Source organism: Pan troglodytes, chromosome 7 (assembly GCF_028858775.2).
Source record: "Pan troglodytes isolate AG18354 chromosome 7, NHGRI_mPanTro3-v2.0_pri, whole genome shotgun sequence".
NCBI lineage: Eukaryota > Metazoa > Chordata > Mammalia > Primates > Hominidae > Pan > Pan troglodytes.
Genome location: NC_072405.2, coordinates 13531792 through 13550056, shown reverse-complemented (window position 1 = coordinate 13550056; position 18265 = coordinate 13531792). Strand labels below are relative to the sequence as shown.

The window sequence follows — 18265 nt, the reverse complement described above, 5'->3', positions numbered from 1 at the left end:
GACTCTGGGGATCATTTTCCATTTCTAAGTCCTAAAGTCTTTGAACATTTGAGAAATGAAAAGCACTGAGGCAAAGAGCTAGAAACTCTGGCCTTAAATCTAACTCTTGAGTTAAGATAAAACCTGAATCTCAACCGCTAACAGCCTGTGGAATGAGCTTATGGAGAAGGAGACAAGTGGGACAGTGAGAAGCGTCCAGCCACAGAAAAGATGGTGCACGCCCCAGCAAGAGCCCTGAGCGCTGCCATGGCTCCAGGTCCGCCACTAACCAAATAAATGCATCACAATGAGGCACTCACCTTTTCTGGGCCTCAAATAATATAAAGGGTTGGGCCAGACAAGTGATTGCTAAGTTCTCTTTCCACTGTGAGATTCTATGAGCTAGTGACTAATAATAACAGAAAGAAGACTGAAATAGTAAACTAGTGGCCAGGCGCAGTAGCTCACGCCTGTAATCCCAGCACTTTGGGAGGCCGAGATGGGTGGATCACCTGAGGTCAGGAGTTCGAGACCAGCCTGGCCAACATGGCGAAAACCCGTCTCTACTAAAAAATACAAAAAAATTAGCCAGGTGCGGTGGCGGGCATCTGCAATCCCAGCTACTTGGGAGGCTGAGGCAGGAGAATTGCTTCAACCCAGGAGGCAGAGGCTGCAGTGAGTTGAGATTGTGCCACTGCACTCCAGCCTGGGCAACAGAGTGAGACTTCAACTCAAAAAAAAAAAAAAAAAAAAAAAAAAAAGAAAGAAAGAAACTAGTAAAATAACAGCAAAATAGGAAAATTTCAAAATAAGAAAATTCACCGAGAGACATGCTAAATGATGCACAACATGTGACCCAGCGAACGGCCTGGGTGGGAAAGGGAAAAGCTGCTATTAGCAGTACAAATGCAGACGCTCCAAGCTCAAGGCCGTGGTCCTGACTCTCGGCGGCCAAGCCCGCTTTCTGACTCCTCATCCCGGCTTCTTTACATGCTTCTGAAGTCAGTGGCTTCCTACTCTGGGCTATAAGGAATGCTTTTAAAAAAAGAGCAGATTTAAGTGAAACAATCCCCACTCCATATTATTCCTAAATGCTACTTCAGCTAAAAGGATCAAGAAATGCTAGACGTCAGCCAGGAGAGGACATGAGAGGGGAGATGCCATAAGCCCTGCCACTCTCATAAGACTCATTCTAGAAGGACACAGCTGTTCTTTCATTGTCTTCCTAAAAATGGTTGGATGAGGTCAGAGAAAACAGTAGCGAAATGATAGATTAACAAAAGACTTACAGATAAGAGAATAGAATAACAAATTACTTGATTACCAGGTCTTTCCACAATATCACAACAGTTCAGGAAAAACATACATAAATATTTTACATAATGGATCATAAGGTACTAAAAATTTAAATCCTAGGAAGTCATAAAAACTAAAGATTTAAAAGTCAATATATCAATATATATCTAAAGCGAATTATTATTAGGTTGGACCAAAAGTAACTGCAGATTTTGCCATTACGTTTTTTTTTTTTTTTTTGAGACAGAGTCTCACTGCATTGCCCAGGTTGGAGTGCAATGGTGTGATCTCGACTTGCTGCAACCTCCACCTCCCGGGTTCAAGCGATTCTCGTGCCTTAGCGTCCCGCGTAGCTGGGATTACAGGTGCAGGCTACCACACCTGGCTAAATTTCTGTATTTTTAGTAGAGACAGGGTTTCACCATGTTGGCCAGGCTGGTCTCGAACTCCTGACCTCAGGTGATCCACCTGCCTTGGCCTCCCAAACTGCTGGGATTACAGGCGTGAGCCACCGTACCTGGCCACCATTACTTTCAATGGCAAAATTGCACCAACCTATTAAAATAAATTAGTAATGATTAAGTCACATGCCCCACCTTTTGATACTAACCCTGATGGGTAATTGAATAGCTCATCCAAAAAATGTCTTATAAGCATTTTTAAACTATAACATTTCTTATATTTTAAAATAATAGTTAGATCCAAGCATGGGAGCTTGGCAAAAATTTAAAAAAATAAAAAATAATAATAGTAATGAAAAAGTGTTAGGACAGAGCAGCAATGCAAACCTTGCTACATCCTATAGCGGTCAGAGACTTCATAGCATTTGATGTACTTGTGTTGCGTCATATGATTTAAAAAAAAAACGCCTATTGTGAAACTAGATATCATGTTATCCAGGATAACAGGAAAATAAGAAAACAGATGGAAAGTCAGCAGTTTTTCCATGTGAAGCCCAACTGAACACATGAAAATGGCTGAGCCAGCTGAGCACGCTTGCTCAGATCTATAATCCTAGCACTTTGAGAGGCCAAGGTGGGTGGATCGCTTGAGATCAGGAGTTTGAGACCAGCTTGAGCAACATGGTGAAACCCCATCTCTACCAAAAAAAAAAAAAAAAAAAAAAAATTAGCCAGGCGTGCTTGTGTGCACTTGTAGACCCAGTTACTTGGGAGGCTTAGTGAGGTTACAAGAAGTGCTTAAGCCTGGGAGGCAGAGTCTGTAGTGAACGGATATGGTGCCACCGCACTCCAGCCTGGGCAACAGAGTGAGACTCTGTCTCAAAAAAAAAAAAAAAGAAAAATGGCTGAGCTTAAGGAAGGCTGCAAAGAAACTGAATTATGTACCCACTCTGTTTGAAGGTACTTGCTGAGCAGTTACTGATTTTGTGAAATAGACTTAAATTCAAATCTGAAAATTTCTGATTAGAAGCAAGATTCTCCAAGCCTGTCAGAATGAGAGACGATCAAATTGAGCAACAATGGGTGGCTGGAGGTCTCATATCTTAAAAGGAATGAGAGATCATTACCTGGCCTGGGTAATTTACAGTCCCCTGCAGATGGAGGCCTTCAGGCTGGTCCAGCGGTTTGATGCTCTCCAGAAAAGTGATGTGAAAATGGTTACAATTACTGTTGGGCCAATCATGACTTATATGCCATCCTTCCCTGCCTCCCCACGGAATTTTACTCATGTTATAACCCTTATGAATTAAACAGGACACAATTTTCCAGGTCCTTTTAGAAATAACCAACATAGAATGTTTGGACTCAAAGAAGACGTAGGCCAAATCTATATTCCAGGTGTTAATATTAAAACCCAAACAAAACCTTATGTTGGCCAAGGACTTTATTCTCACAGAAGACTTTTTGTGATAAGAACTAAACCAGCTCTAAGGATAAGACCATCCCTGAAACCCACGCTGTGGACCAGCCAAGGCTCCTGCAAATGACATAAAGACACCAGCAAACAATGATTCTTTCAAGGTCCCCGGTTCCTTGGCAACAATGCTGACTGACATTTGCATGTGATATCACATCCTGAATAAGCATGACATGGAGGAAGTGAGTAATCGATTCTTCCTGCTGAAGGGCAACCAGGGGCTAGAGAATCCACGGGAGAGCGGCACTGCTCATGCCATGCAGTAGGTCACAAAGGCCCGCACAGCAAGGCTGAGGCTCCGCTTCACACTCACACTATACGGCTTCGATTGGTTCAAACAAGTTTTAAAACAGGAAGGAGAAATGGCAAGAAGAAATAAAAGTCTAAACAAGTGGTGACAAATGAGGAAATCCCAGGCTAAAAATTTTCTATATTTTTATATAATGGAAGCATGTGACTTCCAATCTCTCTGTCTAGTGACAAATAAATATGAGAATAGCATTTTGTTTTCAGCGAAGGGAAAATACTTTTGACCTATGAAATATGACCATTTTATACTCCTACTTGTCTCATTGTATGAAATAAAATATGGCAGACTAGAAAAATAACATTTATTATTTGGCACAAACCCCATTGTCCAGAACTACTAACCACTTTCCAAGATAGAGACATAACGGCCGGGTGCAGTGGCTAATGCCTGTAATCCCAGCACTTTGGGAGGCTGAGGCAGGTGAATCACTTGAGGTCAGGAGTTCCAGACCAGCCTGGCCAACATGGTGAAACCCCATCTGTACCAAAAATATAAAAAATTAGCTGGGTATGGTGGTACGCACCTGTAATCCCAGCTACTGGGGAGAATGAGGCAGAAGAATTGCTTGAACTCGGGAGGCGAAGGTTGCAGTGAGCCGAGATCATGCCACTGCACTCCACCCCGGGCAATGGAGCGAGATTCCATCTCAAAAAAAAAAAAAAAAAATAGAGACGTGGGGAAAAGAGTAAAAAGGTTTAACACACTCAGATGTGATCTAAGACATTGAGCCTTTTCTGAAAATGAAAAATATGCCAAAATAAGATACTTGGGTTAATAAATAATGTTTTTGTTATGTTTTCCTGTAGCTTGGGTACTTTAATGAAAAGGAAGTTAGAAAGTTAAACTAATTAAAAAATAATTAATAGGAACTTCATTTTGTTACATTTAGGTATTAAATCAGACCACGAGACTTGAACTTCAGCTCTTGGAACACTCCCTCTCGACAAACAAATTGGAAAAACAGATTTTGGACCAGACCAGTGAAATAAACAAATTGCAAGATAAGAACAGGTAATAACAGTACTAAAACATTTATAATTCAGGACTGCACACTTTCCAGATATGAAAGTCGGTCTCAAATGATAAATTATCAGAATGGTGAGTTTCTTCATGTCTAGTGTAAGGGTCAGAAACCTCATGAGGGAGGAGAAGGGAGAGGGCTTGGAGAAAATTCCTGCACAGGCACAGATCTCCTAACACAGTCCTGGATTTTACCTTCCATTCCCTGGCCCCTTAAAGATCCACTTAGAGTAATCGTCCAAACCCTGCCTCAGTATTATACATGCTAATCTATGATAAAAATACAGCTAGTGTTGTGGAGTGAAAGAACCACTGGCCCAGGCATTTTATTTCAGTATTAACTTGACCAAGATCCTTTGCCCTTGGGGACTTAGCTTCACTCAATGCAGAATGGTCTATAGTATGAAAGCTACACTTATACTGTAAGCTAATGCAGATTTTATGATCCAATGCTTCCTCTTCAAACACACGATAAAGTAAAACCAAAAATATTAAACATGATTATATTAATATTTAAATAAAATATAGAAAAATCTCAAGATCAACAATAGAAAAAAAATTGTAGGTGATAGGTGGGGACTGTTTTCATAGGTCTGTTCCACTTGGGACAAAAGAGGATAATTTTATGCACATACCTGGTGTGCCTATTTCCTTGTTTTTAATGAAGACATGTATATACAACATGGAACATGGCTATAACAATATATCCTATTTGACAATTTAAATAATTCTTTATTCTTAACCAAAAATGATAAACTTCTTGTTCAATAATTGTTCTTTACTGTTAATCAAGAACTAAGCTGAAATAATTCTTTCTGTCCTTTGGATACCAAGTTTAAGTCATTATTGATTTAGGGTTTTGAAAAGCAAATAGATTTTTAAAATTCAAATATTTTTCTTTCATGTTTCAGATTTCTCCTCTACAAACAGTAAATGAACATTTGAGACCAATCATTGAGATATAACAATCCTGCTAATTTCATTTTCTTTTCTGTGTTTTTTTTTTGAGACAGGGTCTCACTCTGGTTGCCCTGGCTGGAGTGCAGTGGTGCCATCTCAGCTTACTGCATCCTCAGCCTCCTGGGCTCAGGTGATTCTCCCATGTCAGCCTCCTGAGTAGCTGTGACTACAGGCATGTGTCACACACCCAGCTGATTTTTTTTTTTTTTAGTACAGGCAAGGTTTTGCCATATTGCCCAGGCTGGTCTCAAACTCCTGAATTTAAGCCTTCTGCCCACCGCAGCATCCTAAAGTGCTGGGATTACAGGCATGAGCCACCGTACCTGGTGTCGTTTTCTTAAAATAGTCTTACGTAGTAATGTTCTCTTCAAAATGCTGCAGTGATTCCCGGAACACATGGGAGGTGGAGATTACTTTTCTCTTGCCTGTTATACAATGATGTCCATGACAAACCTAGGATATGTCCAGTTTGTAGAACATACCCTAATACTGAATACTGTTTCCCCACTTGAGTTTCAAATTTACCATGCTACAATGCTAAAACTACCAATTTGGGTCAATTATGTTCCCCAAATATCATCTTTGCAAATATTTTTCCAATCATATTGGCTTTCAACTATGCCTGTAGGAAGAATAAGCTTTTTCTCATCAGCTGTAGAAATCGTATTTTTTTGTCACAGATATGAAAGGAAATAAAAAGGTTTTTTTCACCAACAGCTATAAATAATAAAAAAAGAAAACAGTGCTGATGATTTTACAGGTGTATGAGTTCTGCATGCTGTGTTTTCTACCTTAAATTCTGACTGGCCTATGATTTTATTTGCAAGTATATCATTACAAAAATATGCAAATGGTGTTTCACATTGGACAAACCACATTTTAAATAATCTTTTATAATTCCCCAAAAGTGCAATTGCTTTCTTTATAGAATAGATTCAAGCCAGGCACAGTGGCTCACGCCTATAATCCCAGCACTTTGGGAGTGATAGGATTTCTTGAGGCCAGGAGTTTGAGACTAGCCAGGGCAACATAATGAGAACTCATTTTTACAAAAAATACAAAAATTAGCCAGATGTGGTGGCACACACCTGTAATCCCTCCTATTTGGATGGTTGAGGCAGGTGGATCGCTTGAGCCCAGGAGTTTGATACCAACCTGGGCAACAAAGATAGACCCCCATCTCTCGAAAATTACATACTAATTTACAACGATCAGGGGGCTGGAATACATTTAAGAGCTACAATTGAATATCTAATAATTATTATTAATACTGATTGTTATTGCTTATGGGCGAGACATGTAATGGGTAGCCAGTTCCTTGGCTGGTTAATATTGTTTGCAGGGTTAAAGAGTCAGAAAATGTTACTGTCAAAAAAAGGTGGATTTACCAGATCATTCGAACTAAAAGGGGCCTGAGAGGCCATGAAATCGAATGCCTTCATTTTACATAGAGCTTTATTTAGATAGATATTCACCTAGACAGACATGCACCTGAGGTCCACAGCAGGATGGCTGCCCATGTGACACAGGAAGCCATGTGCAGAGGTGGGATTCCCAGCCTAAGGCTCCTTCCTTGCACCTGAAGGTGCTCGCGACACCAAAGGTGACTTCTCAGGGTCTCCATTTTCTCTTCAGTGATACCGTGATCTTCATATGTATTCCCTGTGATAACTTCTATTTACAGACCTTACATGGCCACAAGGGTAGCTTTTCCTCAAGGGAGACATTCATAGCCTTGTCTTTTTAGCTTGATGATGTGAAGACCATCAAAACATCTAAATTTCCGCAGGCTTAAGACTATGGTTCATGATGCTTTCATTTCTTGATTTTTCTCCAAAACCCTAAAAAACACCTCGTACATGGTAGGTGTTCAATACATCTCTGTTAAACGGAAGGTAAGACGTGGTCTGAACCCAACTATCACTCAGTGAAACGTGTATGTCAATTTCACATGCTTTCGGTTCCTAGGAAAGTAAGTGCAACGTGACTCAGGAGGCTTCAGATAACTCACAGCAGTGTTAAATGGCCGGTTCAAGGTTTCTTTATCAAGCAGGTGGGAAAATAATGTTTCTCTGCTCTTCATATGCCTTCGCAGAAAAGCTAGTGAAATGTATAGAATATTTCACCAGCTTCTAATGTGACATTAACAGAAGCTGTGGTAACTTGTTAGTAGACAGAAAATAATTCTGAAACATAAAGATGCCATCACTGACATATTTCATTATTAAATAAGATAGCTGACTTATACGGGACTCAGAAAAGGGAATATGAGGTCCCCTTCCTTTAAAACAAAACTTTGCAATATGCAAATTCATGTGTACTAAACTTTATATTGGAAGGAAAATGTCAGAGAGAGGAATCTGACATCTGGTCACTGTTTTTCTATTTTTAAAAGTGTCTATATTTTGAAAGCTTTATTTACTGGCCTTGTACAAACAAAATGAAGATACTGAAACATCTTTAGTTGCTGCTTTTCCTGCAATGATCACAGAAAGCCTCTTTAGGTGCTGAATAATGTAGTGTCAGGCTATCCAATTTTCCTCTTGTATCTTATTAAAAAAAAAAAAAAATGCCAGCCAGGCACGGTGGCTCATGCCTGTAATCCCAGCACTTTGGAAGGCCAAGGTGGACGGATCAGGAAGTCAGGAGTTCGAGACCAGCCTGGACAACATAATGAAACCACGTCTCTACTAAAAGTACAAAAAATTAGCTGGGCGTGGTGGCACGCCTGTAATCCTAACGACTCAGGAGGCTGAGGCAGGAGAACTGCTTGAACCCGGGAGGCGGAGGTTGCAGCGAGCTGAGATCGCGCCACTGCACAACAGCCCAGGCCACAGCGCGAGACTCCAAGACTCCATCTCAAAACAAAAAACAAAAAACAAAAAACCCTGCCAAATACCTTGACTGTGCATGTCTTTGAGTTTGTTCCTGGGAAACAGTTAACATTCTCAAATACATAGTCTCTACTCTCTTGGATTTGTTTCCTCTGGCTTAATGGACAGGAGCTATTTTTAGTTTAAAAGTGGTATGCTCTTCATTGAACATATTTATAGCAACGTATGTTTATAAATTGAAATTAGGAAGGCAAACTATATAACCATTAATAAAATATCTTAGGACTTACATGGCATAATTTTACCAGCTCTCTAAATAATTTTTAAAAAGCTTTTCTGCCAGGCGTGGTGGCTCATGTCTGTAATCCCAGCACTTTGGGAGGCAGGGGCGGGCGGAACACGAGGTCAGGAGATCGAGACCATCCTGGCTAACACGGTGAAAGCCCATCTCTACTAAAAATACAAAAAGTTAGCCTGACATGGTGACATGCGCCTGTAGTCCCAGCTACTCGGGAGACTGAGGCAGGAGAATCGCTTGAACCTGGGAGGTGAAGGTTGCAGTGAGCCAAGATGGCACCCTTGCACTCCAGTCTGGGTGACAGAGCGAGACTCCATCTCAAAAAAAGAAAAAAAAAGCTTTTCAAGGGCTTGGCTCACATATTAACTGTTATGTATTAAGTACATGCGATAGCGCTGGTTAGATTTTTTAGAGAAGGAATGGGGCCACATTAAAAGGAGAGAAGCAGATTTCAGAGTCAGAAAGTTCTGGGATTGTATTCTGCCCCTGCCACCTGCTGTGTGTGACTTTAGATATGTGATTCATTCTTCCTACATTTCTTTTCTTTTCTTTTTTTTTTTTTTTTTTGAGATGATGTCTCGCTCTGTTGCCCAGGCTGGAGTGCAATGGCATAATCTCAGCTCACTGCAACCTCCACCTCCCGGGTTCAAGCAGTTCTCCTGCCTCAGCCTCCTGAGTAGCTGGGATTACATTCATGTGCCCCCACACTTGGCTAATTTTTGTATTTTTAGTAGAGAGAGGGTTTCACCATGTTGGCCAGCCTGCTCTCAAGCTCCTGGACTCTAGTGATACACCTGCCTCAGCCTTCCAAAGTGCTGGGATTATAGGTGTGAGCCAATGAGTCTGGCCCTCAATGTCCCTAAGTTTCAATTTCCTCATTGGAAACGGGAATAATAATGTCTATATTAACGTTAACAAACATTCATTGAGTGTTAATGTATGACAGGCGCTAGTCTAAGCGTTTACATTTTTTTTTCTTTTTTTTTGAGACGGAGTCTCGCTCTGTCGCCCAGGCTAGAGTGCAGTGGCGTGATCTCAGCTCACTGCAAGCTCTGCCTCCTGAGATCACGCCATTCTCCTGCCTCAGCCTCCAGAGTAGCTGGGACTACAGGCGCCCGCCACCACGCCTGGAGAATTTTTTGTATTTTTAGTAGAGACGGGGTTTCACCGTGTTAGCCAGGATACTCTCAATCTCCTGACCTCGTGATCCACCCGCCTCGGCCTCCCAAAGTGCTGGGATTACAAGCGTGAGCCACCGCGCCCGGCCAGCATTTACATTTTAAAACCCATTTGTTCCTCACACCAACCCCATGACCTAGGTGATAGTATCCTAATTAACAGGTGAGGACATTAATGCATAGGGTGACTAAGTAAACTGTTCCAAGTCGCAGGGCTGGTAAGCCAGGACTTGAGTCTGGGAGAAGTATTCACCTCCCCATAAAGGAGTATTTCTCACGTAGCATTAAGTGCTATTATTATCATTAGGATTAATATTAAAATATAAATAGTTTAGGAGAAAGCTAATATCCTACCCAAGGGTCCAGCCCAGTTGAAACTCTCCCTTCTCAAAAAAGCACTTCATGAGCACTAAGCTTGAAAGAGCAGCACCTTTCTTCTGAGCGCTGTAGCATCTAATACAAAAAACACCAATATCCCACCTATCCTGGACCAGATGGGGTACGTTTTCTTGTGTGTATGCATAAGTCCGCATGTACATACATATATGCTTATACGTTTACATATATACACACATTTATATATCTAATCTTCTCAGCAAGTTTCAGAGATTCCTTAGGGCTCTGGTAACATCATATTACTTTATAACCACTACAATAACTTAACAGAGTACCTTGGAGAAGTAGAAATTCAATAAATATAAAATATTTCATCAGAATAGCCTTCACTAACTAACAATTCTTTTCCTTACAAGTTTCCTAGAAAAGAAGGTGCTAGCTATGGAAGACAAGCACATCATCCAACTACAGTCAATAAAAGAAGAGAAAGATCAGCTACAGGTGTTAGTATCCAAGCAAAATTCCATCATTGAAGAACTAGAAAAAAAAATAGTGACTGCCACGGTGAATAATTCAGTTCTTCAAAAGCAGCAACATGATCTCATGGAGACAGTTAATAACTTACTGACTATGATGTCCACATCAAACTGTAAGTTTACATATCATGCTTTCTTCAGCGTTAATAACCTTTAGTCAGTAAAACACTCAAAAGACTAAAAAATTCTCACCTTTCAGAAAAGGCGCTATTTCTCATATATTTCATATGAAATATCTACCAATTAAAATGAAGGAAGAAGAGAAGGGGAAATATATGTTATACTAATTATTATGAAGCAAACACCCCAAGCATACTTTTGATTCATGGCAGTAAAGAGCCTACTTTTAGTTAGTTCCATCATTAATTAGAAGGATGAGACTGGGCAAATTACTAAACCACAGCAGATATTCATTTATTTAGGTTTTACATGGGAAAAATAATATCAGACCCATGGGATGGCCATTAAGATTAAATGAGATAATACACTGGCACTTAAGAGATGCTAGTTCCCTTATCTTGCCAGGTTCTTAAGCACATTTTGCCTTCCTTATTATTGTTTCACTTTGCAGCGTCTCTTATATATTGGAGGGAAGGGCCAGGTGTGGTGGATCACGCCTCTAATTCCAGCACTTTGGGAGGGTGAGGCAGGCAGATCACTTGAGGACAGGAGTTGGAGACCAGCGTGGCCAACATGGTGAAATCCTGTCTCTACTAAAAATACAAAAATTAGCTGGGCATGGTAGTGGGCACCTGCAATCCCAGCTGCTTGGGAGGCTGAGGTAGGAGAATCACTTAAACCTGGGAGGAGGAGGTTGCGGTAAGCTGAGATGTGTCACTGCACCCCACTATGTCCTCAGTGGGAAAATGGCCTGAAGGGGCAGGCAATGGGGTCATGATACAGATAACAGTGTTTAGGGACATTCTTTTTAAATTCTTCCATACTAAGTTTACCCTATTCTACTCAAGATGAAAGATCTTCAAAAGTAATAATTTAATTTATGTGATTGTGATGTACTTGCATTACATGTAATTGATGATCAGCAAAGGAAGTTTGGATTATTTGAAGTATTATAATTACATGGAATTAATGACCAAAAAGTAAGTATTAATCTTTTGAGAATTAAGAAGAAAACAGGCTGAAAGGAAACTTTCTAGAAAGGTTAAAAAAGTGGTATAGCCTTTTGCTTACTTAAGAATTCCAAAGTCATAAAACTCACCAAATGATTGGGTCTTGAAATAACAAGTCTTTGTCTTTTCATGAACTCCGTTTAAATGCCTTACTATTTTTTAAAAGCAGCTAAGGACCCCACTGTTGCTAAAGAAGAACAAATCAGTTTCAGAGACTGTGCTGAAGTATTCAAATCAGGACACACCACGAATGGCATCTACACGTTAACATTCCCTAATTCTACAGAAGAGATCAAGGTGAGGTATTCGTCTCCCCTTACTAACTCCCTGGCTCTAGGCAGGCCACTTTAGAGAGTGAGGAACCAGAGAGCAGAAGTCTCTCCCCAAAGATCTTCCCCAGCCTCACACAGTACAAAGCCATAGTTACTGGGCAGCTACCTCGCCTAGAGTGCTTGCCAAGGGCTCTAAGTTCTGCTGCTGTGCAGAAAATACAGAAGCTGCATATGAATGATGTACAAATGTCTATCTTATCTTCGGCAAGAAATACGTTCTCCTTGCATGTTGCTTGAATAACGCATACTGTCAGTTGTTTCTCCTGAGGTGTCAGACTCATTTCCTTAAAGAAAGTATCTTCCAAAAACTGAAGGTTGAATAACCATAGTGCATCAGCCATAGAGGTTTCGTGAAATTAATAATTTCTACTGCTGTGCCAAAGTCATTTTTCAGTGATATTATTGTTCCTTTCTTTGTGTGTGACTGCATAGTGGCTTGTACAGTTAGCTACCGCTGCCCTGCCTCACACGGGGATGGTAGCAGTTTTACCCACCATGGTTTTTGCTCTATCTGAACAAACGCTAACACAGTGCCACAGACCAGTGGTGTCTTAGCATCGTGAAAACAGTTTCAACCTGTGGACTTGGTGACATGGTCTGGGGGACATGCAGGATTCTGAGGTCCACACCATGAGAACCGCTGGGGCAGGCGATTCTAACCTCATCTAACGCAGTCTGGAAGACTCGAAACACACCATAAAGACAGTGTTCATTTTCTTCTCCAGCAGGGGAGTTCACTTCAAGGCATATGTCCAATTACTGCAGGTAACGTGAGTGGACAGTCAGTACTCACAGCAGGCAAAGCCACAACACAGCTTACCTCAGTCATTCCTAGTTCTGCAGCCTCACTCAGACAGCCTGACTCCTGAAGGTGCTTTGGGAGACACTGAACTTGAGATAAGGAAAAAAAAAAAAAACCCTTCCGGAGAATATTTCAATGTGGCTTCTCTTAAACATTTGATAGGGCAGAATGATATTACAGGAGAATCAGTGTGGTGAAGTGTTATGTAACTACTGGATAACTGTATATATTAAATGTCTATAAACATGTTTGCATATAAATGTAAAAGCAGCTACATATTGAACCAACACAAATAACTACAGAGAATACACTGGATACTGTACCAAAATGGAAATTTTCGAGGCTCTTGGAAGTATTATCTCTTTAATTTGAGTATTATCCTAAGTATTTCAAACAGTATCAAAGAAAAACACTTTAAAAATATAAGCATTAGGGTTTTAAAGACCTGGAACTTGAAACAGTAACATGTATCTTGATTATGAACGGAAAAGATAAATATTGTGCTATTCAACATAATGCTTTCCAAAGAAACCTTTCTAATTCATTAATGCTGTGTTAAATCAACCCTGAAAATCAGTTAATGTCCCTAACGCCCTAGAAGCCATACAACAGGGAAGGAAGGGAACAAACCCACAAACAACACAGTCTGCTGCAGATGAAAAGGCAACGAACAGACTCTAGGCTAAGCCTTTCAATCTCTTTTGCTATCTGGTTTTCATGACAATTCTGTGCATGCCACTGTCTGTCACCAGATGTTGGCGTGTTCTTGGCCTGGGGACAGGAGTGTCAAGAGGGGGGACAGAGGATGCATGTGAAATGGGGATGCCATGGACACCGATGCAGAGGGACAGCTGCTAACCATGCAGCCCCATCACATTGTTTCATCTATGCTTCTCAGCCTAAGTGCAAGCTTCCCACCCCAGTGCACTGTCCCACCCCATGGCCCCCAGAATAACTGAAATATTCTGCAGAAAGATGAAAATATATAGTACTCCGGGATTATATGACCCTCAGGTCATGGTTGGAAACATTAGGATTTATATTCCCTTTAAACACTTGCAGTAAAAGAAACTCATTTACACAGCAGGGAACAATAAGCTTTCACAAACCTCAGTTTTCTCATCTTGAAAAATAAGGGGTGTCAATTGTTACCTCTAAATTCCCTTCCAGAATTAAGACTCTGTAAGTCACAATCTGATCCAGGGAGAGATAGACAGACTTGGATGTAAATTCTGGCTCTGCCATTTGTGGCTCCGGGCGAGTCATTTAACCTTTCTGAGAGCTCAATTTCCCCATCTGTAACACAACAATGATACCCTCAGCCTTGGGGGTTGTGACAACACAGGGACAGCCCCTGGGATAGAACTTGGGACAGTAAATGGTAGTGGTCACCATTTTCACTGCCTTCAAAGACTACCAGACAACTTCTCTGCCTGGCAGGAGACCCGATTCTGCCCTCGTTTATCTAATTCAAGAAAAGAATGTTCAATTGGTCTTTGAGCAGATCTTTTCCTAAAAGGCCAAAATACTGCAGCTTTAGTTTTGAAAAATTCATTTGGTTCTTATATGAGAGAGAGACTGCAAGATGGCATTTATCAAAAGCATGTATGGTCATTTCCTTCCCTAAATTTCACAGGACACCTGACTCCTAACGTTTGTCTCTATGGTTTGCTATTTAACCCGTCACTTAATCATTGCCTCAGAGTTGAAGCAACTCAAGTATTACTTGCTGAAAAACATCAAGCTTTATAGAAAGATATCAGGTTCCTGCACCGTGCAGCAGTGGACAGATTAAAGATATTAACTGCCCTTAGGTTTGTTGTAATTGGAGTGGTAAGGTCTTGGGAAGTATCTGAGGACTTCTGCTTTGCTGATCCTGATATAATCAATTTCAGCACTTTTATTCAGTATCTTCTGGCTGGGTAGACAACTCTATTTGAACACTATCTTTCTCTGCAAGTTTTATAGTCCAATTAACCATAATACTCCAGTTTTTACAAATCCTCTGTTCTTTTTTCTAAAAACCTGGATGAAGTACTAAGAAAATGTTCTAATAACCTTATCATCATCACTAATGGAATCAAAGCGAACACTGATATGGCTCAAATCATTTATGTGCTGGCAGTGACTCTCAGACATTTAAGAGTTTTGCCTGTGACTTCCATAACAAGATAAACTTGTTCTCTGAACAAGACAGAACATGTATTTAAGTACTGGTAACTTCATAGCAGTGATTTTGACAATGAAGAATCAAACATTCTTGGAACAAGGATAGGCTCACCAAGAGCCACATCAATGCTTTCAACCCAAGAGCATACCATTTAGGATACAGAATTAACTTCAATATATGTACATGAATCCTCAAACCAATGTAGCTTATTCAGCTGGTTTATGAAATAGATTTTTAAAAAGACATACTGATAGAAGTGAGCAGCACTGACCATTTTGTTGACTGCAGGCAAATAAGAGGCAGTATTATTCACGAACTGATTTAAACTTGGAACTGTGTTGAGGGACTTTTGGCCTATTTACCAAAGGGTCAGGTTTCTCTGTTTTTGGCAGCATGATGTCAGTGGAAAAAAAACATAACAGGAATTAAAGAGACCTTATTCAAATCCTATATATCACTTAGAAGGTGAGTAACTGATCAAAATCTAACTTTGCTAAATCTTTTCTCCTTTCAAAAATGCAGAATTATGATACTACAGCAGAGTTGCTGTGAGATTATAGATAATATACACAAAGTATCTGGCAGAGTACTTGGATGAGAGTGGTGTGTAGCAATGAGAATAAAAATCATAGCAATACAGAAGGGTAACAAGGGGTTAGCTTGTGCAGACTGATTTTCTACATCAGATTAATTTAAAATGAGGAAATAATTTTCTTCTTAATAAATGTAACTTTCATTAATGGCAGCTATCTTTCCAAACATGAGTGCCACTGGGGAAGGCAATACGAGCCGGGTGACCTTCCTGGAGAGAGACCAGAACCATGCTGGGGAGAAGTCCCCTGCAGACCAGGCTGTTCCAGGGACAGTTCTCTGGTTGCACTGGCAATGAGGCATCAGGCAGCCACTGCACTTCCTCTGCACCCCTCTTTCCTCGTGTAGGAAATGAAAGAACAGGACTAGCACTCTCTTGGTTCTCTTTTCGCTCTCCTCTTTAGGATTCTAACTCGTAAACAGAGAACAGTGTGCGTTGAAGCTTACCCTGCCAAATCGCCTCCATTATTCTCAAAAAGACCATGGGGCACAACACCAGAAGAATATTTACAATTGGTTTTGAACCTTAACTTCAATATTTCCTACCTTGTATGTGGCAGAAAATTTAACTTACTTTCTGGAAAACATGTTTCGTTCTACTGTAATCTTATTATTTAAAACTATTTATGTAATCTTATTTTCAGGGGTTTTCAATTTCATAATAAAACTCCAGCTGAGTTGAAATTGAGCATGCATGCGCTTAGCTTAAGAAAGAATTCTGCGTTCTGGACAAAGTTTAAACCCACAGATCCAGTTTAAGAGCAGAAATAAAAAGAGTTGCTTAGAGAAAAACTGTGGGCAGTGAGCTATGTACAGAGAAGTACATGTAAAGTCATGCCCTTGAGGCCAAGCTGCTAAGCCAATCTCAGGTCACACACCTTGCACCAGGACACTGGAGCCTCAAGGCCCTTGTGCCCAGATGTGAACCAAAAAATCTGATTAGTGTTGCACATAAAGGAAGCCAAACAGCCCCACAGTACGAGAATGTAACAGGAGTCCTCCAAACCCTATGATCAAAGAGTATCCCCTTCACATAGCTCTCGGTGGAGCTGGCAGGGGCTGGCATTTAGTGAAAGGTTTCAAGGCTGTGAACACAAGTCAATGGTTTTCTACAGGATGGAGATGTGGGGTTCGGGGCCAATCTGCCAAAATGTGCCATTCACAATGAATCTCTAAAAAACAGCAATCTCTGGGCCAGCCATCAGGGTGGGGTCTGTAGCCTGGAACAGATGATGACAAGTGAGTCATATTCTCATCAACACTTTATATTATATTACTGTTTATGTTTCACCATCATTTTAATCCATCACTTTCAATTTATTTGAAACCATCTGTTTCTTAGACAACCCCGATGGTCTACTCCGTGCCTTATATCCCAGAGAACCCTCTCGGCTGAGTCCTGCACTCAGGGTCTACATTCCTCCTGCTTCTGCTACGTAAGGGGGGAGTGGGGGGGCTCTGTCACTTATACCCTGCATTCCTGTTTTCAGGCCTACTGTGACATGGAAGCTGGAGGAGGCGGGTGGACAATTATTCAGCGACGTGAGGATGGCAGCGTTGATTTTCAGAGGACTTGGAAAGAATATAAAGTGGTAAGGACATTCTTTAAGGCATCAGAAAAGAATTTCCCTTGTGAAAAATAGCTTTCAAGATCTGCGGAACCTTAACCACCAATCCCAAACTAACCAATGACTTTTGACATGGTTTTTAAAATTGGTGCTTCAGTCTCCCCTTTAAAGAATGGCCAATATAAGGTAAACTGTATCAAAACAAAAGCTGCAGCCAGGCGTGCTGGCTCACGCCTGTAATCCCAGCACTTTGGGAGGCCGAGGCAGATGGATTACCTGAGGTCAGGAGTTTGAGACCAGTTGGCCAACATAACAAAACTCTGTATCTACTAAAAATACAAATATTAGCCAGGTGTGGTGGTGCACACCTGTAATCCCAGCTACTCAGGAGGCTGAGGCAGGAGAATCGCTTGAACCTGGGAGGCAGAGGTTGAAGTCGGCCAAGATCACGCCACTGCACTCCAGCCTGGGCAACAGAGTAAGACTCTCAAATAAACAAGGCTGCCACTACTTAGCTTATTTTTAAAGGTGGACTCAGAATTTTTTTGGTAAGCCGACTGTTTAATGGTGCTTCACATTCCCATGAACTGAGCTGTTTATGCCAAGGCTTCTGCTGGTGGCTCCCCAAGTAGTTCTCATTTTCCTAATACAAGTTTTCTTCCAGCAGCAGCTTAGTGTCTAATAACTGACCTATTTAAAATCCATTTTCCTTTGGGAAGGACCCTAAATTGTCACAGCACCAGAAGTAATGTCTGCTATTTGATAGTTATTCTATGTTAAGTTGACAGACTATCCACTTCAAATATACAAAGAAAAAATTACATGAAATAATTGAATTTAACAACTTGCATTACAGGGATTTGGTAACCCTTCAGGAGAATATTGGCTGGGAAATGAGTTTGTTTCGCAACTGACTAATCAGCAACGCTATGTGCTTAAAATACACCTTAAAGACTGGGAAGGGAATGAGGCTTACTCATTGTATGAACACTTCTATCTCTCAAGTGAAGAACTCAATTATAGGTAAGTGAGTTCATGGTAATCGAA

At 40.8% G+C, this 18265-nt stretch overlaps 2 protein-coding genes across 11 annotated transcripts in view; one reads left to right on the top strand and one right to left on the bottom strand.

Annotated features, from left to right (window-relative positions):
* Window positions 1-18265, bottom strand: part of MCPH1 (microcephalin 1) — a 253530-nt gene that overhangs the window by 125889 nt on the left and 109376 nt on the right.
* The window catches only part of ANGPT2 (angiopoietin 2), a 61786-nt gene that overhangs the window by 32062 nt on the left and 11459 nt on the right, over window positions 1-18265 (top strand). For 2 of the 4 annotated variants that reach the window (XM_001145488.7, XM_054656511.2), the window contains 5 exons: window positions 4353-4474; window positions 10506-10738; window positions 11925-12052; window positions 17141-17242; window positions 18075-18241. In XM_001145488.7, the coding sequence (XP_001145488.1) occupies window positions 4353-4474; window positions 10506-10738; window positions 11925-12052; window positions 17141-17242; window positions 18075-18241 (752 nt within the window). Of the gene's footprint in view, window positions 1-4352; window positions 4475-10505; window positions 10739-11921; window positions 12053-17140; window positions 17243-18074; window positions 18242-18265 lie in introns of all 4 variants that reach the window. The other 2 variants (XM_009454782.5, XM_016959057.4) reach the window with 1 other exon arrangement.